General features: G+C 31.7%; 1 protein-coding gene across 1 annotated transcript; it reads left to right on the top strand.

Annotated features, from left to right (window-relative positions):
- Positions 1 to 4,681: 4,681 nt before the first annotated feature.
- On the top strand, positions 4,682 to 11,813 carry LOC118744963. Its single transcript, XM_036478436.1, has 2 exons — positions 4,682 to 5,493; positions 10,427 to 11,813. Exon 1 carries the CDS (start codon positions 5,087 to 5,089, stop codon positions 5,444 to 5,446), a length of 360 nt encoding a protein of 119 aa, XP_036334329.1. The 5' UTR covers positions 4,682 to 5,086; the 3' UTR covers positions 5,447 to 5,493; positions 10,427 to 11,813.
- The last annotated feature ends 12,444 nt before the right edge of the window (positions 11,814 to 24,257 follow it).

Below are 24,257 nucleotides of genomic sequence, written 5' to 3' on the forward strand. Positions count from 1 at the left end.
GTTACTGGTTTTGAGTACGAAATTTTTGGATATATTTCCTATGACAGCGAATTCTCAGAAATCAAGTTACTGGAGAGTTGCTGGCAAGTTACTAGACAATTTTTACATAAACAAATCTTTGGCAGGGGTCGCAAAATTAAAAACATATGTATACTGATATAGTATTTTGCACTTTTTACAAAGGCAATGTTGTCATATTTTTGTTAGCAAATAGGTGTGATGTTGTAGCCAATCTGTTGATCAATAAAAACATGTAAATCAAACATCTAATTATTTGCCCATCTCTACAGAGCAAATTGTTTGTTTCGCAATACTATGTACGAGTATATAGTAGATAGTAGTGCAACGCTTTGAATGTGCAAAATAACAGTCTTGCCTCGCAAATGTTTACTATAGAATTTAATTGCGCACAGTGTGTAGTAGATGATGATATTGTTATTTGTGTTTTATTATTTCTTATCTACGTACATACATATCTATGTATTTCTGTGTTTGTGTTCATATGTATGTATGTATTTTATGACCGACCATCATCCAACCCGCCCAATCAACGGCGCCTCGTGGTAGCCTTCATGCCTAATCCAATGGCTGAGATAAATGATGCTGCTGATAATATAACATCCGCACTTTCGAATCTAGTAAACGATTTGAATGCAGGTAAATGTCACAAATACCCCCAAACCCATTCATTTCTCGATTAGCAGTATCACTCAGAGCGCGCAACTCTAGGCAAGTAACTGTAATTAAGTCACATCATTTAAATGTTGCCGCTCTTCTTGTTGCTTTTTCATCTTTTGTCTAATCAGTGCTTTTTTCATTCTGCTGGTAATTTATTATCTTATCGGCGTATGGCATAATATTCTATCACTTGTTGGAGATGTATAAAAATGTGACACGTTTTCATGCAATGCATATAGTAATGCTAAATACATACAAATGTACATGTTTATGCGCATATTTTCATATCGTCACCGTTAAGACAAAAGGCAAAATGTATCTCCGAAAAATTTTCATATGGGATCTTTCGCATTGATAAAGACGATAAATAGTTAAAAAGTGCTTTTCTCATGCTAAAACATTTTCAACTTCCCAAAAAAAATATACTATTTTTATGCTTTCGTGTTAAATCGTTGCACACTTTTTCAGGACCAGCAGCGTCTCCCTTGCAACCTCGCTTTATAATGCCGCTTGGTAAGTTGGCTAATGCCCACCTCTCAATTGATCCTTTGCTAAAACCAAAACGCCTACTGTTATCGCCGTTGCTCTATACATAAAATTATAACAATTTTAATTAAAAAAAAAAAAAAAACGCTTAAACGTGCGCCATCCACACTTATTTCGGCGCACAGTGAGAGAATTTCGGCCACAAAAGAAAAAAAAAAAACAAATATGTTTTACTATTCAAAAATAAAAGTTCTTGAATTACATACACGTGAATCGAGGTTGAACATGTAGATTTATTTTCTTTAAAATCCGACTTTATACTACATAACTACGGTGACCATTCGTGCCGATTTTGGCGGGACAGTACCGATTTTGAGAAAATGGTCCCGCTAAATATTTTTTAAAAGTCGGGACGTTAAGTTTTTTCCGGTATAGAACAATCCTAGGGGGTAAGAGCATTAAAATTCCGACTTATATGTACCAATTGTTGTTTTGCAAGGCCCAATGTTAGTATAAATTCAAATCTCCCACTGTGCGCCAAGCAGTATCCAATATATCGAGACCTAACCGCCAAAATAACGTAGCGACATGTTTTTCAAAATTTTCTTTTTGATTCTGAAATGCATCTAGATGCTCTAGGAATATTTCTGTATCAAAAACAAAAAAAAAAATAAAAAAAATAAAAATAAATGAAAATTTCGCTACCGTTAGCTTGGCAGTTAGGGCTCGATATATTCAATATGTATATACATAGAGAGCTGCACAAGTGCACATAAAACTGGTTCCAAGTAATTTTCTTTATTTAATATAACATTGCAATGCTTTTTTTCGCAACTAATAATTCAATACAAAAACACAAAGAGAAACCAATAAGTCAAATAACTACCTAAAATGTAGATATGTATGTATCTATGTATGTATGTATAATTTATAGAATACAAGATTGCGTATTCTTGGCGGCGAAGACATTTCTCAACCTTTGCTTTCTACATCATGAATATGTATGTATGTACACTGGCGCTTAAAAGTGAGTGAATGGTAATTTTTTTAAATGTTCACAATATTTTGCAAGTCAAGATGTTTCTAAACATTTTCTTTTTAAATATAGTTAATGCTATTTAACAAACCTTATAAATCAAAATTTCAAACTAAACAAAATTAAAAAAAAAATGTAAAAATTTCGAAGTTTTTAATCTGATTATTAGAAAGTTTTTGGGTATGCAGTTTTAAAGCACATGAAATTTTAGTATGCATATGTTATGCATGTATGTTTCAAACAGCTAAGAAGTAGCGTTGATTTTTAATAACTTTTTTCCGCCTGTCTTTTGCGGATTTTTCCATATAACAAGTGCAATTTATATAAATGGCTTTGACTTTCTGAGGTTTTTTTTGCGAACGGTCTTCCGCATTTCCTTGCACAACAAATTTTTGCTTTTAAAGAAAAAGTTTACAATGCCGTTAAAGAAAATTATTAAAAATATACGCGACTTTTTAGCGGCCTCAAACAGGCATTTATTTTCCTAATTTCACGAGCTATACAGTTATATCCAAAAAATTTTCTAAAAATTCAGATTAAAAATATTGAATTTTTAATAAATATTTTTAGAATTTTCCTAAATTTTGTACTAATGCTGGATTTCCATTGGGCATTAAAAAATAAAATAATCGTGTCATTTGAATGCCTAGTGCAAATTCGGCATAAGTTTGAAACTTTGACTAATATGGTTATGATTGCAGCATACAGAATATTTTTATACAAAGTTATCAAACAAATTTTAATTTGAAAAACATTGTGATTATTTAAAAAAATTACCATTCACTCAGTTTTGAAACATTTACTAATACGGTTATGGTTATAACATAAACAATTTAATGTAAAAAAATCGCCATCCACTCAGTTTTGATAGTGTATATCAACAAGCATTGTTGCTTCAAATCTCTATTGTGGGAGAAGACAATGAACAAGTAAAATGAATGAAAATTCAATCCGTAACCATTTGTGCGTTTGAACCGAAGCCAGTTGCAAATTGTGTGCTTTTATTTATTAAGCATTCATAAAATACAAATTTAATTTTTAAATGTTGCGTTGAAACTGAAAATTTGCAATAAATCCCGATAAGTCCCAAATTAAGCGGGAAGTATTAATTTTATCGTAGAATCAAGTGCACTTGTGCAGATGCATAATACAAACAGTATTGGCCAACGCAATAGCACCTTCATTTCAAAGTGATATTGTTTGCCACTCGTGTTCATTTACTTTAAAAAATGTCAATTAAAATACAGTTCATTCTCTAACAAACCCCATATAAACCAAAGTTTAAAACTTTGCAGAAAAACAAAAAAAAAAAAATGCAAAACAATTTCACCAAAATTTCAAACTTTTTTCTCAGAAGTGTTAGAATTTTTTTGAGTACACATTTTTATAGCCCCTTCAATTTTAGTCTAACAGTGTGCAAGATTCAAGTGGCTAACTTGAACATTGTCAGTCTAAAATTGAATGGGCTATAAAATTGCGTACTCAAAAAAATTCAAACACTTTTGAGAAAAATATTTGAAATTTGTTGATTTTTTTTTGTAGTCTTTTACAAAGTTTAAAACTTGCGTTTATATGGGTATTTTTAAGGTACTGGCCCAATGCAGACTTGCTTTGCTTGCTTCGCCTTGAGAAATTTCGAAAATTATATGGAATATATTAAAACGCATGATGGCTGGCCAAATGGCAGCTTTTCTTCACTCGCTTTAAGCGCCTCAAAGTTTCAAATAGGCAAATGTTTTATTTGAAAGCGTTTTGTTAAATAAATTCAAACAAAAATTTGCTTACTTAATTTAAAAAAAAACGCAGAAATACCAGAATTTCTAAATTAAATAAAATTGTTCGTTTTTTCCATATTTATATATAACATTTGCAAATTTAACACGAGATGAAAAAGCTTTTTGTAGCCCTTTTCTTCAAGTAAGTCGCTGTATTTGAGTTATAGGGCTTGTACGAGCTGCAATCACAACCGCAGTGTTGCGCGAATTATTAAAGTATCACGTTCTGTGTGGATTTATTGCAACGTATTATCAGCTCGGCAGTTGCAACAGGGTTGCAAATTTTCATCAGTACGGCAGTAATGCCGCTTTTATTGCGTGCCTCGAACAGGCCCATAGTTTTTTTTAGTAAATGTACATATGTATGTATCATTATTACCATACAAGTATTAATTCGCATTAATTTAAAGTTCACTCTGAAAAGATTGAACTGTAGATATAACATAAATTTTCGTATTAATTTTCTGAAGTTTTCTGGGAAATAGTTCTTAATGTTTAGGGAACAGACCTTGACTTTTAAACCACACAGCTGTTTACTTTGACAGCGGTCCAAGCCGCCATATGGCCTAACAAGTTTTCAAAGTTAATCAAAGCAAACTAAAGTAAGCCAGGCGTGTAAAGCAAGCCTGCATTAGGCCAGCGCCTTTAGAGAATGAACTGTATTGTAATTGAAAATTCTTAAAAATTAATAATTAAACATAAGTGGCGAACAATGTAACTTTGAAATGGGGGTGCTATAGATATGGCCAATACTGTATGTACATATGTTTGTACACAACTACTTACATAATCGATTTGGAGGCAGAAAATACGTACTACATACATACGTTCTTTTCTTATGCTCTCCAATTTATTTTAGACTACTTTCCTAATAGACGACGTAAAAAGCGTTGCAATTGTAGACTTTCCAATAACGACTCTTAACTTCTCCCATTCTTTACCTATGTATGTTTTGTAACCGCCAACGTACTATGTCCACTATTACATACAAACTACAATAAATAAATAAATCTATAACTACCGCCATAACGGCCTCGCTTGCCAATTTGTGGCGATTTCTGCCAATTTTTTAAACCAACATTACTTGAACAAAAAAAAAAAAACACAAGACATGCGTCACGTTGTTGGCGGTGAATCATCAATCGATGGAGACATATCCGATTCGGCAGAAGCGAGCGGTGCCACTATTCACTATAACTATGAAAACGACGACAATAATTATGATGTTGATGAAGAAGAGAGACGTTTATTTGAAAATGTCTTTCAAACCGATGAAGAGTATAAATGGCTGGACGATTGCGAACGACGTACACACAATCAACGCAGCATCATGTGCTATAAACATTATCCCAACTTTTTGATTGATGATGAAAATGCCGGCTTTCCGGCATTGCACGAAATTGGCGAGACAATCGATGAAATGCAGCTAATTATGCATGCTTTGGTCATGAAATACAGTATGAGCTTGTAAACTATACGTGTACTCTAGCAACAGCTAAGCCGAATTGTTTACTAAAGGTAAACGTGTAGTTAGCTTGAAAAGAAATACATACATGCGTACTAGCAAATTAATTAGAGAATTAAAAATTTGTTAGTAAGTTACTTATGGGTATTGGGAGCATTGTTCCGTAATGGACTGTAGAATAATAATATACTACGTAGATAGATTATAATGAGCTATAAGTAACTGCGTACATATACATAACAATTTATTTTGTGAACTTATCAAAAAAGTTTACTCTGCTAGTGGAACTTCGTATTTAGCTGCACTGTAATCCATGCTTTCAGAGTTAGCTGAATATTAGAGAAATCATAAAGAATTCGTTAATATTATTTTTTTCGATTTTTGCCGGATTTTCTAAAATGAAATTTACTTGCACACTTGGATTTTTTTTTACGAAATTTCAAAAGAAATTCGGTAAAGAAATGAAATTAATGCTGCGACGTTAAAGGTTTTTTTCAGAATTTTCTGAAAGAAACTGTACAGAGAGTTCGTGGCAATTAGTTCATTGATTTTCTGCGAAGATTCGTCATGAAATCGAAACACATTGCCGATACTCCTAAAGATTTTGGGAGCGCTGGTTTACAGGGTGTGCAAAAACTTCGTAGATGTCATTTGTTTATCGAATTCCAAACGGGGTCTAAAATCATTTTTCTTTTTTGTTGTTTTCTATAGGTTCAACACATGATACAAAAAGAAGGTAGTTTCAATAAACAACTTTTCTCGAATAATAAAATTTTTTGAAGTTTCATAAATTGTGAGCATTCTCAACGGCCATACCACTTTTATAATATTAAAACAATAAATCGGAGTATTTTCTTTTCCACATTTATACCAATTAAATAATATATCAAATCAAAAATCATTATCATTTTTTTACTTAGGTGGTTCGCACCTTTTTTATTAAAAATACATGAAATATGTAATGTTAAAGGAGACTTCATTGAAATTGTTCTTTTTATTTTATAATAAAAAACACGAGAGCATTATGTTGTTATTTTTTCATTTTCTTATTTTGTATGCAATCTTGCAATTTAAAAATCTAATTCTAAAGAATTCTCTTTTCAAATAAACCCTTTATAATCGCCAATTCCATGTGAATAAATTGTTCTCATAACTTAACATGCAAAACAAAAATAAATTGGGAACAATTATTTTTGTTTTACTTTATAATTTTGGGAAAATTTGTTCACATGAAATTCGTTTTTGCAAAAATTTAGGCTTTGTGGTTAGCGTATCACCATTAACTTCAACAAATTTCGAATTTAAAATTTCCAATGTATGCAAAAAACTTGAATTCGGCTTGCGCAGGCCGCCCTCCGATAAGCAATTAGCATAAGTATAATTTTGATCACTTTCTTCATCCGTTCTGAAACCTAGTTTCGTCAACCCCCTTTTTGAGATTATGCATTAATTTTCAGGTGCATCATATTCGACATCTTTGAGTGGACTGATGAAATCTTCTGCTTAAAAAAAAAAAAAAAAATTACTGCTCGTGATCAGGTAGCATGAATTTAATGAAATGTCATAATTTTATTAAAAGTCAAATGGTTAACAACAACAACGAATGCCATTAAATGAAACTACCTTCTTTTTGGTATCATGGGTTCAACACAAGGCATATCAAAAATTTGTAGCATTAGAGCAAAACAACATTTACGTGTATTTTATTGTGGATTTTGGTATCTAAAGCTTCAAAAATATTCTAGGTTTTTAAATATCATAGTCAAGGCGAATTCATATAAGGTGGTGTGGTTTCATCAGCTGTGCGTAGTGTTTGATTGTCAAATTTTTGTATTTCGCTAGTGAGCGAGTTGAAAAAAAAAATCTTGTCAGTCTGCTCCTTATACTGAAATAACTTTTGAGTTCATTTCTAAAGGTAAGAAGAAAATAGTAAACCAAATAAATGGTTCTGGGTGAGATCATTGAGAAAACAACGAAAAGTTAGCGACAATTCCAAAAAAAAAAAATGTTGTACATGAAAGAGTCACTAGTAAAAAAAAGTTTTACTAAGGAAATTGACATTTTCTTGTCGAAAGAAACTTCGCCAATTTCCTCTCTTCCTTGAAAAATTAACTGGTATTAAGTGTTGACAGGCCCTACCATTGCGTTCGTGAGCGGTCTTGCTTTCATTATCCACCTATGATTCGAAGGATCTATCTTGGAAAACTGTTCTTTTTACAGCTCCAAAGACTCCAAAGCGTTTTCACCATTGGTCAATATCGTCCATATTTCTGCGATTTTATTTGATAAAGTAAAATCAGTTGGTTTATGAAGGCTTTCACATAGTATCATCGATAGGGTTTTATGAGCAACGCAGCATATTTTTATAAAGAAATAAGTAAAATAAAGTAACAAAAAAATAAATTGTTGAAACTTGTCAATTTGCGGTGCGCATATAATTATGACCCGCAGGGTATATACATATATACATGGTTAATTTTTTAACTTTATCATTTCATAAATAAGCAGTCATGCTGAAATAAACAAACTACGAAATGCGACGAAAACTTCAGTGCTGCCAAATTTTCTTGGTCGAGTCGAAATTTTAAGCAAAGCCATGACTTCACTTGTATTTGACACGACACTCGCAATGAGACTGAATATCATTTGGTTATATGAATTGGCATCATAAAAAATACCTCCGTTCAATTTATATAACATTGTGTTTCCACTATACCCAAATTTCAATATAAAATTATAACGGTTTATACGTTTGATAACAATTTCAATCACTATTTCTGCCACGATTTTCCTTACTGTTTTGTTTGATCCTCTACTGATCCTGTGGCAGGTTCAAAATACAAACTAAACTGCTTTCTTTAAAAGCCTTTTCATTATTCAATTTATTTGTTTTGAAATATTTTTTTTTGTTTGCTTCATCAGTCATCAATTCTTCTTGTTTAGTTTTTTCTATGACGAAATCAAGAACCGTAAATTAAGATGAAAGCGAGAATAATGAACTAATTATGCACTTTGGGGCACGTGGAAACACACCATAATTTCGTACCAATAAAATAGTATTTCAAACTAGTATACATACATATACAGTGGTCGAAAAAATTATAGCCGCACCACATATTGACATGTTTTCACAATTTATTTATTTTGATTTTTAGTTAATTTTTTATAAAATGACAGTTCATTCTTTAACAAAAACCGTGTTAATCCAAGTCTCAAACATTGTGCAATTAAAAAAAAAAATCAGCACACTTTTTAAAAATTTCGGCATTTTTAATTAGATATCTTAGAAGGTTTCTGAGTATGCAGTTTTTAGCTCATTAAATTTTTCCTGTCGAAGATTTTACGGTTTTCTTCCATTTAAAAATTGATTTTATTTATTCGTTACATGCGAAAAAATGGGACAAATTAAATTTCAAAAAAATCTACAGTAATTTTTAGCCATTTCAAACTTTGGAATTGAATGGGCTATACAACTGTATATCCAAACATTTTATAAAAATCCCGAATAATTTTTTTTTCGAATTCTGAATAAAAAGGGTGAATTTTTGATGAAACTTTGTTTATTTTTTATTTTCGTTAAAAGTTTGAAACATGGATTTATATATTTTTTTTTTTGTTAAAGAATGCATATATTTTTTATAAAAAAAGGACTAAGATTAAATAACAAAAAAAAACTATCAAAACTTGTCAATATAGTTAGTATGGTGCGGCTATATTTTCTCGACCACTATATTAAATGAATACGTAATATAAGTATAACAATTTCTTTAGTTTGAAATAAACAGCAAATTAATTAAAAAAAGTCTAAAGTCTTATTTTCAATTTAAATTTTTATTTTCAATTTAATATTTATTTCTTATTTTCACCCACAATTTGTATACCTGGGAGTGGCAAGGCCTACTTCATATTCGTATAATTTTATACGGATCAGCCGATTTCTTTCTTCATGGATGCTCTACTTGTATACATATTCATCTAAATTCCATATGACTTTCTATGAAATGAATGGTTTTACTGAAGCTGAATATACATATGTAAATTGCAACATTTTTTTGCTGGGTCTTAAAAGTGAAACAAGATCCTTTCGCTCACCATGTCTGCGATTAAGCCTCCACTTCCTTGTGAACTTTCGTATAAACTTTCATAACTTGCCATATCATTTATATTTTACATATGTACATTAGGGTGGTCCTTAAAAACCAAATGAACGGTTTCTTTCAGCCTCACCCTCTCAATTGGTAATAGGTACCACGGTCAAAGATATCACATAAATTTTGTTCCTGATTGCAGACGGTTAAGGCGTGTCGCACAGGAGGCAAAGTGCAGATTCCTCTATAGAGACTCAAAAACTTAAAAATAGATATTTTTTTTTTATCTAATACCCAACATCGATACTACTAAAGTCGAGGATATATATAAATTTTGTTTCCGATTGGAGTCGGTTAAGACGTCTTCATAGGGTAAGCTGAACTTTGACCTTCAATCAGGACCAAAATTTGTATGTGATATCTTCGACTACGGTAGTATCGATTTTGGGTATTATATGAAAAAAAGCTAATTTTAATTTTTTGAGGCTCCATAGAGGAATCTGTGATTTGCCCGCCCCCTGTGCGACACGCCTTAACCGTCACCAATCGCGAGCAAAATATCTTGGACTATAATAGTATCGACGTAGGTGTTGAGGCTTAGGCAATCTGATGTAAAAATTTGCTTCCTACGTTTAAGGACCACCGTATCGTACATAGATGATCTCGTTGTAGATTTGTCTCATGAATGTATGTATATAGAAACAAATTTCTTAAACAAAATGCTCATATGTAAATATTTACTTGAATTGAAAAAAATAATTTAGATAATAATTTAAAAAAAACTTTAATTGCTAATACATCAGATATTTAGAGAAGCTTAGCAGTTGTAAAATGGTTTTCGCAGTATACATACTTAATTTATCTTCTTTTCAACTCCGCTTTAAATGCGATTTTGCAGACTTTGATGAATCGCAGTCGTATAACAATGAATGGATCGTTAAGGTAAAGGATTGTAAAATAAAAAATAAAAAAAAAGTTGTAAAAATAAAACCCTGTAAATGTTTAGACCTAACAGTAATTGTCGCAGTAATCCTTTTCATCCATTTTTGCTCGCCACTTGAAAAAGAATTACTCAATAAATACGTATAAATGTAATATTTCTATTCATTTGGGCCGTGCTTTGAAGTATTAAACTTAGAAGCTTAGCTCTCTATGCAATTTAATACTTCGAATATACCTGGTCTTAAATATTTTATCTACATATTTATAAGTTAATTATATGTATATGTATGGCATAAACGCCTATCCCCCTCATTTGACGCCTGTTGTAGATAAAACATTATTTGTATATAAAATCATTAGATGGGTATTACTACAAAATATAAGTATGTATGTAAATTCCAATTTTTTTATTTGTTAGATGTGATTTTGAAAAAAAAGAAAACACTTTTCGTTCTATAGCAAACTCTAATATTTTCGTATCTCCTCTTTCACAGACCAATGCGAGTAATCACTGGCAGGAACAGTTCGCCCAATGGAGGTTGCAATTTCAGAATGACTAAGAGCCAGCAATGAAATAACAACAAGAAAAGCGGCGCTTCTTTTTGTACTTAGACTTATTTTTAAAAAGCAAAACTCTTTATACTGCTTACAAAGGAGAATGAAAAAAGAAACAACAATAACAACATATAAAATGCTTAGAAGCATAATTAAAAAGTGTATACATAAGTACATACATATAAATATTATGTGCAGAAATTATTTATTTACTTTAACTATTTACTGTTTAACTATATTATATGAGCGAACTTCTATTGAATTTTGTGTTTTAGTATACTAAGGAGTGTTATAAAACCATGCTTTGTTTGATATTTGGACGCTAGCTTTTATAATTGTAAGTTGTATGAGCGAAAAACACTAAATGATTGTATTTAATTAAGATATGCAAAATAAAGACTCATAAATAAATTAATAATAATAAACAAACAAATACATTAATGACTTAATACGATATACAATACCATAAACTTATAGTAAAAAAATGAAGACAAATTAAATTCTAAATTTAAATCACTTGATTTTAATTAAACGTAGTTTACAAGATGTTTTCGAAGGTCATATTTTACTGCGTTTTTAAAAAAAAAGGATGAATAGAACTGCAATGGGGTTTTAGATGTTTTTGTATACATTTTTTTATTGGTGGATATTATACATATGTATATAGCGCTTATGATAATTATACCGCACCAAGATATTGATGGGGTTTCACTCTTCTTAAATTTAATTTAATTTGAATAATTTTTTAATAAAAATATATATACATACATACATAGTTAATACAGCCTTACATACACATTCCATATACATATCGTCGTTTAAAGTAAAAGACCGCGTAACTGAAATTTTTTGCCAAAAATTGGATTTGCTCACCGAAGTTCTTGGCTGTGTGTGTGTGCGGTTTTGCATTATTTTGATGTGCGGTTTTGTGCTTTAAACGACGATATGTAGTACAAACGAAAACAAAGTTTCATAAAGATTTCACACTTTATTCAGAATTCGTAGAAAGTTGTTATAATACACAAAAAAAATTAGAGTTCCGTTAATTTCTTCATGATCCAATGACCGGATCTAAACCAAATTAGTATGGGACCACCTTCGAGGTACTACCTTTCTTTTAGGAATTGTAGAAATTGGTTAACGTGATCTAAAGATATGCGGTAACATAAAAAAATAAATAAAAATTTTCCGACGAATTGATAACCTCCTCCTTTTTGAAGTCCAACATATCCAAATGTAAATCCAAGTTTCAAACTTTGTAAAAAATTAACACAAATTTCCGTCAAAATTTACTCTTTTTATTCAGAATTCATTTGTGTGTGGAGTTTTATAGCCAATGCATTTCTTATAAATATAATATATTTAAGTGCAAGAGTAAAGCGGCAACAAAGTACCTTTGTTTTTTAGCAAGTTTTTGTATTGACGGATTTATAGGATTTATGTTCGATTTTTTTTTAATGGAGGAAAATGTTCAACACCTAAAATTCTGAATAAAACCGTGAAAGCTTAATGAAACTTTGTTGTTGTTCAATATGTGGGAATCGTATAGTTATGATAAGCACTATATGTGCATATGTATGTATGCATACCTATATTTTTTCCTTCAAGCATAAATCGTGGTAACAACTATGACTTTGAACTTAAATATATGACTAGGTTTTTTAAAAATGTGAAATAAACATTTTTTCCAGCTAAAGAATATTGTATATTTTAAATACAATATGCTAGATTTCCACTAGGCATTAAATGGAAAAAATTGTAATGACAAAATATGAGTTGCATTCGATCTTCGACTATGTTCGAAAGTGCTAATCGAACGAATTTTCATTTGGTATTATAATTACGGTGACCATCCGTCCTGTATTATACGGGATAGTCCACTTTTTTGACCAGTTGTACTGGCAATTAATTAATTTTCGGTTCGGGGTTCGGTATTTCGACGCCTTCAAAGCTCATTAAAATTGTATGACTATGAACCAGTTTTAAATGATGTTGGAATATGATCGTAACTTTATCCATAAACAGTTATTCAGCCTTATTGCCAATTCCATGTGAATAAATCGTTCCCATAATTTGACATGCAAAACAAAGACAAATTATGAAACGTTGTTTTTGTTTTGCTTTATAATTTTGGGGAATATTTGCTCACATGAAATTCACGATAAGGCCGATTATTTTCTAATCTGAATGCCTGTGCTTCGAATCGAGGAACACATACAGTGATCAAAATATAAATTAGGATTCTACATTTTAGCAAGGCTCGGCTATTTTTCTTTTGTTTATTTAATGTTTATTATTATTTTTTTAGTAAAGCTCTTTTCCTAACAAAAACCATTTAAATCTAAATTTCCGACTTTGTGCAAAAACTATGAGAATTAATTCCGCAAACTTTCACCAAAATTTCAGACTTTTTAATCAGAATCTTTAGAAAAAAATGTGGGTGCTGTTTAGTAGCTCATTACAATTTAGTATAATAAAGTGCAGTGCAACGTGCTGCTCATTTGCTTCCCTATCAACAAATTGTCGAACATATTAACTTTGTATGAAAAAAATGCGTAGCACGGTCAACAAAAAAAATTGCCAAAAATTAACGGTAAGTCCTAGCTACTTAAAACTTGCACTTATCGTGCTAAAATTTAACGAAACTTTTGTAAACAATTTTGTGCACTCAAAATCTCTAGAAAGATTTCCTACAAATTTGTGATGTTACTATAAGGATGCTGTTTCAGCGCTAATACATACGTCTAACTCCCCTATTATGAATTCGTACGATGTACGATAGACGCCTGGATTCTGTTATTCGCTATTACGAATCGATGTTGTCGTATGAAATCCGATAATTAGCGTAGCTGATTTGTGCTGGCTCACAACAAAAAAGTGAACAAAAACCACAGCCATTCACAACAATACATTTGTCGGGCGTATGAAAACGATAATACGAGAACTGATTTCGTACGATACGCGTGCAAGCGTTTATCGTCTATCGTATGAAAATTCATAATAGGGGGGTAAGATCATTTACGAAAGGTGTCAAGATCTGTAAACTTTTATGGAAAAAATTAGCAAAATAACTTGTTGTGTCGTATTCGGCTCGCATAAATATGGTCACCGTAATTATGATGCCTATTCGATGAATAATAGCGCTATTGTGAATTTCGCTCGTTTAGGTTGTTCAAAATTGTATATTTTTCACCGCTGTACTTATACACATTTATGTAAAATTGTGCAAATCAAAATGAAGTAAAAAAGAAAGCGAGTTTATAAAAACTTGGTAAAAATTAGTACAACGGAGTTCTGGTTCAACGATTCGTCAGAGGATGAGAGTTAAGTAAACTGGCGAGGAGTAGAAAATCTTTAAAAAGAGTTTAAGTGTAGTCTTTCGAATATATTTTGACAAAAAAAACCTTTCAGAAATTTGCCTACAGATTTATTAAAAACTTCCGACTGTCTAAAGATTTAGTGCATGGCGCAATAAACAGGTGAAGTATTAAAACAGCTTTCTCGCTTTATTTTCTGACATTCGGCTGCTTTATAGTCAAATTTAATAGGCAAATTTTCAAATAAGGCAGTGTCAAAATATTTCTTCTCACTCTAATTACTTCACTTTTTATAATTCCACCATGGCCTAGTGGAAATTCGGCATTAGGAATAAAATGAAAAGCGGCATTTACATATTTAAAAAAGAGTTCGGCAACGGGTCCCTACGGTAAATTTCCACCACCAAAAATCTCTTTCAGTCCTATCCAAAGTAAGTGACAAAACTAGCCGCATGACTGCCGTCATAATCTTTTCCCCTTAAAATATGCAATAAAAAAATATATTTTATACGTTAAAAAATGCTCTGAAAATGTAGTACACTGCTTTGATAGAGTATTTTCTAATATCAAATATATATTGTCGCATATTTTTAGGCGAATGTAGTAATGATAGTCGTCATTCCAGCGAGTTTCGTCATCTGCTGGCAATATTGCTGTAAATGAATAAAACGTGAGCCTAAAAATATGCAACAACTGCCAGTAAAATAGGCAATCCGCCCTATGTTGAATATCGTCATCGTCAGTAATGAGACGATATGGCCATTGTCAGCCATGTTACTGATGCGCTGCCGATCGTCGACGATGACGATAGGCCGAATGTTTTTACTGCCGCTTTGTTCAATGTCTTGTTAAAAAACATTATCGACTCATGCATATAATATGTGATCGAAAAAGCAGTTGTTCTATTAACAGGAGCTTCTAGCTGCGGTTTGTGTTAACCGGATTTTGAAACAAACTGGCCTTGGTGTATACAGGAAGCGACGCCAAGCCGAGTGGCACTGGGCTCGATGTGTGCTCTGAGATCCAATGCAGAAACCTTGCTAAAATGCCATCATTCGCGGGAACCTTTTTTTATTTTTATATGCGCCTTTGTAGATCTTTCCAATACGTTCCGAAGTCTGCCATTTCCAATCTTGCCATTTTAGAACTTTAAAGTAAACTAACGCCCTGTGGAAGCTCTATAAGGTAATTTTTACCTTTTTTCCATGAACCTCAAAGCACACTCAATCGGTGAAAACGTTTTGTTTTGCTTTGCTTGACGAAGTAAAATTAATAAGTCTGTTCCTTTGAACTTCGGACTAAAACCTGTGGAACTGTCAAACTACAATTTTACTCTCTCAAATGGGAGTAAAAGGAGAACAGATGCAGAAGTGCATAGGAACGCAAAAAGCACTATTTCCTGTAAAAATGTCAGTCGGTTTGTTTACATGTCATTTGTACAACACTGATTTAGCTGAAATATCACTAAATAATTATTAAAATCTATACACATTCAAACATTTCGTTGTTAATTTCCATTTTTTTTTACAAATATAAGGTACTTTGCTTTCACCGCTGTTTGTTTTTGCTTGCACATGCAATTCAGCTGATCGTTTGACACTTTTCATGAACTTACAGGAAAAAAAACTCCGGACTAAAATTTGTAAAGTATCGACATACAATTTTGTTTTTAGAATAAAAAAACATAAAACAAAAAGAAGAGAAAAAACTTGAAAAATTATCGCAGGAATATATACACAAAATATATATTTTTCATACCTTTTTTGAGGGAATTAGTATTATTTTTTGTAATTTCACTAAGGTCAAGTTAGTATGGTTTGATTAAAAAAGAAAAAGAAAATTAAAAAATATGTAAATATAAAAATCGTAAAGAATTAAGCAAGAATGATAGACTGCAATATAGCCAAAGATCATAGAAAATAAGGATGCTATGTTTATGGCTCCCTTATATTCTATGTTCATAGGAAAGTGCTACAGCGTTTGTGGCAAAAATTTTTTGGCTCCGTATTATTGTTCGATAATCCTTAAATAGGAACTGGTATAAAATTTAAACGTCTATGATTTTTAGTTTGAACGTTATGAAATCTTGCTTATAAATGTTTACAAAGTTTCCAACAAAAGAACCAAAAAACATTTGCCAATTATTTTGCAGAACCACTTTTGGCAACATTTATGTTACACAAGTAGTCACAACGAAGAGGTACTGAAAACTAATTGGTTCAATAATTGTGGCAAGCGGTTCAGCTTTTTGCTTTTACATCATTCTAAAGTATCAACTAAAACAAACCTTTAGACAAAATAATCAAAAAAAGAAGATTTATAAATTACAAAATTTATGGGTCGATTACGGATAGCAACGCAACCACGGTTCGGTTGCCAGCTGGCAACGCAACTGGAAAGAAAATTTGTATTACGAATGGCAACTATTGTCAGTTGCTGTAGAGTTATCGATAATTGAAATTTGACAGTTCGACAACCAGCAAGCAGCTGTAAACAAGCTGGGCGAGTAAAATTAAATTATTGAAATGAAGAGTTTTAAAGAAAAGACAGCAATAAAGCTAAATCCATCACAATTATTTGTTTAAGAGGAAGAGAAGTACATGAACGCGGACTAAATCAGGCGACATTTAAAGGATAATTCCAATCCTCTAGAGCTACCGCGTGCACTGTAAGCAGAAGTTAATGCTTTCAAGGTTTTTCTTTTATTATCGTTTTGCGTTCATTTTCAAAGCATATTGAGGACTTCCAAAAGAAGCTGTAGTATAATTAGTTAATAAACAGATGAACCACTTCGTTCAACTGCAATACCTCCGCTAATAAAAGCTTGCGCACCTCTTCGATTTTTCGCAGAAGGAAGTGCCACAGCAATGACTTTAATTTGTAAAACTTGGCGTGTCGGTAGTTTTAAAAGAGGCGCTTCAGTTGTTAAAGGAAAAAATTTGCAATCAGTGTTCGTTTCAAGTTATAGTTTTGTTATTTTCACCATATTCTGAAAAGCAAACTGCATTGCAAAATGTTAACATCGTTCAAATTATTTAAAAGTAAAATATATGACACATTTGTCAATTTTCGATCCTAAATACGCTCCAAAAACATTCCCAGCAACCACAGAAATGTAGTCGCCTGTATACACATTTTGAAGCAATTGCAGTTCTCAGTTAAAAGTTTCCAGTTGCCATCTGTAATACTGGCAACTGGCAACGCAACTGAAGTTTGATTGCTATTAGATAATCGATCCATTATTTAACAAAAATCGGAATTTAATCGGCACTTATACGTCCCGACATTTAAAAAGTATTCAGCGGGAAAATTTTCTCAAAATCGGTACTTGCTCGCCAAAATCGGTACGTATGGTCACCGTACTTATGAGACATGTGGTTTGTTTTGTTTAGAGCAATTATTCGTGGCTATGACGGTATCCGACGGATGCCATCCGCACGAATCTACCATTCGCATTTCATACCAAGCGAGTGAGAAGGATTAGATTCCCAGTACTACCAGAGATTTCCAAACTTAAATTTTTGGGGGTTGTGACCAGCTTCACATCCTTCAGACCAATTTGCGCACTTCTTGAAGGTTATTGCACTCATCCTCTGGACGATTGCAAAAACTAAAGATTTTAATTGGGGCAACAAAGTTCGTCTAACGCTCTCGAAAAGAGTTGTGCATTCATCGCATGAATCGAAATAAATTTGCTTTCACTTGTTTATGATCAAAAAGAGATAAACCAAACGCTCTTTCAAGAAAACCGTAAACTTGAAAAGTAATTTCATCATAAAGAGCAATGGACGGTTGCTTTATCAAGCAAAATAAAACATTTTGACTGATTTACATATTTTTGGCCTAAGAGAAAGTGGTCTTTTAAGTTAAATTTGCGGAGCAGTTGTTGCTTGCTAAAATTGTGATTAATAAAAGCTCCTCAATGGTTCATTTATTCAGTTTTTAAAGTTCCTTTAAACCAACCAAACTTTTTCAAATAAATGTCTTATTGTTTATTTTTTGTTTTGAATGAAGTCGAAATAAATTATATTAAAATAAATACAAAAACATAAAAATTTTGATTTTATTTAAATCTGGCTTTCTTGAACACGCCAACAATTAAGTAATACAATAATAATTTATATTTAAGTTATTTAGACAAAACATATACTCTTACATTTGTTTTTTACTTCTTTTTTTAATTTTCTTTGAATACTATTTTTCTTTTAACTTTCTAATTAATGTTCAATAAAAAAAAATCGAATTTTTAGTGCAATACTAAAAAACCAAACGCCTTTAAATTTTTTTATAATTTTCACACCAAATGTAAAATAAATATTTTTACGAACAAACCCAAGCAGTTCTAAGACCACTTATGTACGTACACACATACATACATCCTTGAGTATTATGTAGCTTGAAAGTCTACAATTCGAAAAGTGAAAGAAATTTAAAAAAGAATAATAATTTTGACCAAAGGTATGTGAGTTGGTTCAATATTACAATATTTTACGACAAATCATCGTTGAACAAAAAATTTATAAAACAAAAATAAAAAACACTAAAGTTGAAATTTTTAAAAATCGTTATATAAATACACAGAAACAAAACATACTTATTAATTATATGAGCATACAAACAAAAAACATACATTAATGATAATTACAAAAACAAACATACATACATTAAAATAATGTACACATGTACTTACTCTTATGCATATGTACTTATACAGTATATATATTTAGCGTAATAATCGAGTTTTACAAAATTAATAAAAATAAATTAAAACTAAGAAATTTTGTTGTTTTTTTATTGCAGTCCGAAAGAGATGAACTAAAGATTTCCTTTGATCTTCATAGGAGCTTAGAACTTAATAAAAGCAATCAGAACTATCCCATATAAATACGGTGACCATCCGTCCTGTATTATACGGGACAGTCCTATTTTTTCGTCAATTGTCCTGGTAAGTTATTTATTTCATACGGGACGCCAAATGTTGTTTTTTTTTTAATGTCCCGTATTCGATATCTTGGCGCTGGACGCTTGTGATTCGAAACGAGGAGCACATAAATGCGTAAATATGTAGATGGTTTCTGAAGTTATAATTTTGCGTATAAATACTGGGTGTTTGTGAGTATGAACCGAAATTGGACGTTAATGATTGTTGTTAAAATTTTGTAAGAAATTTCACTAGTATTTGGCTTTTCAAAGGTTTTTTTCAACGCATTTGACATTGAATATTCTGTGTGGCGCAAAGCATATTTAATAGGGGCTGATTCTATTTCAATTCATGCAGTGTGAATGGGTTCAAAATTCGAAATCAAGTTTAATCCTAATGCAATAAAACAATGTGTTGGACGCTGTGACAGCTCGATTTGATGCTGCCTTAGCTCAGTGGAATAAGAAGAAAAACGGGAAGAAATTAATCCCCATTTGGGGGAAAATTATAAAATTTCATATTTTCTTCTAAACGAAATTTGCTTTTTTATAGTATATTCGCAATGAAATGAAATAAAATAAGATATAATAATTTTTTAAGAAAACCAAATGTGTATACCGAGAAACAATAAAAAACATTCAACTATATTATTATGCAAGGAATTGTTAAAGAAGTAACACTGTTTCACCTAAGGCAGTCAATATGGCGGAATTAGAGTGAGAAGCTGCCAACATGCAACACCTTGTATTATTGCAGCATGAAGTTTAATATGATTTTTATATTTTTAGGAAAAATAAAGAGACGTATTTTTTCGTTTTGCAAAAAAAAAATCGCTGAGTTACGAGCATCTGAAAATTTTAGGGAAAAGTGTTGTTTTGCAGAAAAACGGAAAACAATTTTTTTTTATCTTTTTAGTTGTTTTTTTTTAATCAATAGTTTTTAAATCGGTTTTTTGATTGTAGAAGTGTTTTTGATGCTCTAAATTCGCATACTTGAAAATTTTAAAAATTTTTTTAATTAACAAAATCATAATTATTAATTTCTTGAAAATTTGTTTGTGGTTACTAGATAAAATAAAGAACTTTTTGCAATAGGTTTGATGTCCGCTAAACCGCCTCGAAAGTCGCAAGAACTTTTTTTCTGAAAATAAGGAAACTCCGTATTTTGGGTAATGTAGCGCCATATATATGTAATTCATATGTACATTCTGTTTTTTTAATGCAGTAATATTTTTCATGCTCTTTCCTTACAAATTTGAAAATTTTAAAAACTTTGAAAATTAAAAAAATTGCGGAAAATCTAAAAATTGGTTTTTGCAAAACCATAATTTTTTTTTTTTTAAATTTTTTGTTGTTACCTAGTAAAAATGATAAGAATCGTAATCGTACATAAAAGCGAACAGGAGTCAACACACGTGTTTATTTTAAATAAAATTTAAAGAAAAGAAAAATTCTTAATAAAAAATGTCATAAATTTTGAGAAATATTCTATGTGCTGCTTTCACAAAAGTTCGAATCGAAAAATTAATGCCAAAGAAATATGCTAAGGGCTAATAAATCTGGGAACATTGAAAAAGTTTTAAACTCCTCTAGCTTTTGTGGAAAAAAGGCAAAATTATTTTTTGTCCCGTATTCGGCTGCCGAAAATATGGTCACCGTACATATAAATAGGTTGGGGTTTTTCTGACGGATATGAAATTTATAAAAAAATTTATTTCACATTTGTACATACATCATAAAGTGCACGCTAAAGAATAATTTCGAAAAAAAAAATACAAAATCGCGGGGATATTAATCTTCCATTAGCCTTTTCTTTTCAAGATGGTGTACAAGATTTCTCAATGGGGCATCGTCTGAAAACTACAGAAAAGTTGTTTTTTTATTTAAGCCAAATGAAAATTAAAACGACAGTGGTTTGAAGAAAACTACATGAATTTTCATGAAAATGATTAGTTGATTAAATGCATAACTTAAGAATGGGATTAGTGATGGGCGAAATAGCGATTTTTTAGTATCAGTGAAAAGAGTGATTGCGATTTTTAAATCACAGTGATATTTTATGGCTATTGCAATCGCTAGTTCTTTTAATAATAGTAATAGTTCTAATAAATGAGGAAATGTAAGAATAATTCTCTACCCGTAGGGATTTCAGTCGAAAAAATGATTGTAGGGAAAGGCTTAATTTATCCGCTCAAAAATTTACATATTTCACTTCGGTTTTTATTAATATTTGTTGCCATCTTTACTCGTTGACAAAAATTTTGAAATAAAAAACTGAAACGCAAATAACGCGATCAAGCAAATCAAACTGCTTACTTAAAAATGTCATGCGAGTAGAAAAATCACCAATGACTAGGGATGGCAATCATTTGATTAAATTAATCGATAATTTTTGTCCATCCATCCATCGAGCATTCTTTTTTTGTCAGTTGCATCAACTTTACTCTACCCGAGGTTCATTTCAAAGATCCGTTAGCATTGGCCTCAGTAATGAAGTTCTTGCGAAATTAAATAATGTGCGCAGATTATCTTATGGAAACGGGTAGCGAGTCGTCATTAGAATCAGCAGAAAATGAGTTCGATCTTTGGGCCCCTCATAAATCTCTTGTACACAAACGAAGGCGAAAAGATGATGATTTGGGTCACCCACAAATGAAATGAGTCTTTAGTTAAATTGTAAAGTCCTAGAGGTAAAGCGGATCATCATCGACGCTATTTACCCAAAACTTTACGGACTTTCGAAAAAATTCTGGTGCTGCAGCCACCAAGAAACGCAACCGCTTCATAACAAAACGCTTATCATCATCAAACTTTTGTTTTTGCAAACTTGGTTAAATAATAAATTATTATCGCCGCTAAAAATACTCGTTTTATTTTACTTAAGGCTAATTAACAAGAGATATCGATTTTTTTTAAGGAAAATTGGTTTTGGGAATACTCATTGTAAAAAAGTCTCTTTAAAAATTCGATTTATCGACCATTTCTCAATAATTGCAATAAATTGCAATTAATTTTTTTTTGGCTTGTTTTTTGCTATCCCTACCAGTCACTGATATTATAGCTTAGCAGTAGCAGTCACTATAAGCGTTGTTTGAACAACAGTGATAAAATCACCGGTGGTGAAATATCGCTCATCACTAAATGTGATATCCAAAATAATTGCATACGTTATATACAATGTTATAAAGAATGTGTGCCAAAATTAATGCCAAATCTAAAGAAATCGTGTGCACAGTTTTGAAAAAAGTCGTTTCGAGCTAAAGAAAGTATGTACTGCTTTTCGGCGCCTTTCAACTTTGAATGGGGAAGCACTTACAATTTTTTTAGAGTGTACACAATTTTTTAAGCGATTTTTTCGATTGTTTATTTATTTTTTTCAGGATGCATATTAGGTCAAATGATTCATTTTTGGCTGTGCGAAGGTCCAATTTCGTAAAGACAGTTTTACATTATTTTTTTGTAGCAATTCTGTAGGAAATACTCAAAAATAACAGAAACTTCACTTCGTTTTTTGTAAATTAAAAAACGCCGTTCGACAGCAGTAAACCAAAGTTACGCTTTCAAAACGTTATTGACACGTTGTTTGCGCAACCGATTTATTTTGTAAGACTCAAGTGCATTTTTTTGTACAGTTTGAACAAGGAAGGAAAATTTTATATGGAAAACAAAACTATAAGTGAGAACCTATGCCCCAATTTAAAAAAGGGACTTTTTATTATTTGTTTGCAAAAACTGACTTATTTGCATAACCTCAAAAATTTTCTGATTTATTTCCATTTATGATTTTATGTACATGAGCTGTCCCAATTTCGTTAACTTTCGGCAAACAAAATGGATAAATTTATATGTAATGAGTTGATTATATTTTACTTAACCCGCCGTTTTTAGCCATTTTAAAGAAAAAGGGGTTTTTTCCCGGCTATCATGCTATTACAAAAGGCGAGTTGTTTGAAGTTTGGCTGATTGGATGTTCGAAAAAAGAAAAGCTTTTTCACGGTTGTCAACCATGTTGAAAAAACTTGGTGCTGCTGATATTTGCGGATGTCCATGAAACTCTTATCAAAGAAAGACTTAAAATTACGGAAAACAATTTGGAAAGGATGCTAAATTGTTTAGATCTGAAAACACTTTTTTCTTGCTGATGAAGTTCTCTTCGAAATCAAAAAGCCAACTGTGTCGACCAGCTGCCGGATTCTCACTTTCACCATCGCTAAAATCAGGGACGTGAACCGGTTTTGAACCGGAAAACCGCTTTTTTCTATTAATTAACTGAACCATTAACCGAACCCAAATTTTCCACAAATGTTTGATCCGAACCGAAAACCGAACCACTTTCTATAAAGGTTTAAAGGTTCGTTTCAACCAATTTTCAATAGATAAATGTACGTACTTTTTTTCTTTTCGTTAAACATGGTAATACCTACTATGTTTGTTTACCATGTGACAATATAAAATGTAAAGGCAACCGATCTCATTTGACAGACACTTGACCCTTAACCTTGTGCGTTGTTGCACTTGACACTTGACACTTAAACTTGCGCGTTATTTTTTTGTTTCTCGAACCGTTGCACCGAACCGAAACCCCGGTTCAAAGACCAAAAAACCCCTTTGACGAACCAATCCAAAAGTGCAAAAACGGTTCGAACCGCTGAACCGAACCGACCAAATTTTTCATCCGGTTCACGTCCCTGGCTAAAATGCTAAAAGACGAAAGTTAACATTATTCCGAATTTTTAGCTATCTCCAAAAATTGCGGTTCTGTCCTCCCTTTCTCTAAAAATAGCTTAGCCTAAATTTTTTGGTGATAAATAGTCCATTTCAATGAAGATAAATAGTGAAAATGGAAGCATGTGATAGCAAAAAAATTAAATAGCAGCCTCACTTTGGTGTACATTTTGCTCAGTGGCGGATACAGGGGGGGGGGGGGTAGGCGATGGGGGCAATCCTGTATCCGCCATTGTTTCGTCTCGTGTAGCGTAGCCATGGCTATGACAA

The sequence above is a fragment of the Rhagoletis pomonella genome, unplaced genomic scaffold (genome assembly GCF_013731165.1).
Source record: "Rhagoletis pomonella isolate Grant_MI unplaced genomic scaffold, Rhpom_1.0 Rhpom_scaffold_00008, whole genome shotgun sequence".
In the NCBI taxonomy this organism is placed as follows: domain Eukaryota; kingdom Metazoa; phylum Arthropoda; class Insecta; order Diptera; family Tephritidae; genus Rhagoletis; species Rhagoletis pomonella.

Excerpts from the sequence above, each read along its gene's own strand:
- LOC118744963 (XM_036478436.1), top strand. The coding sequence starts at position 5,087 with ATGCGTCACGTTGTTGGCGGTGAATCATCAATCGATGGAGACATATCC.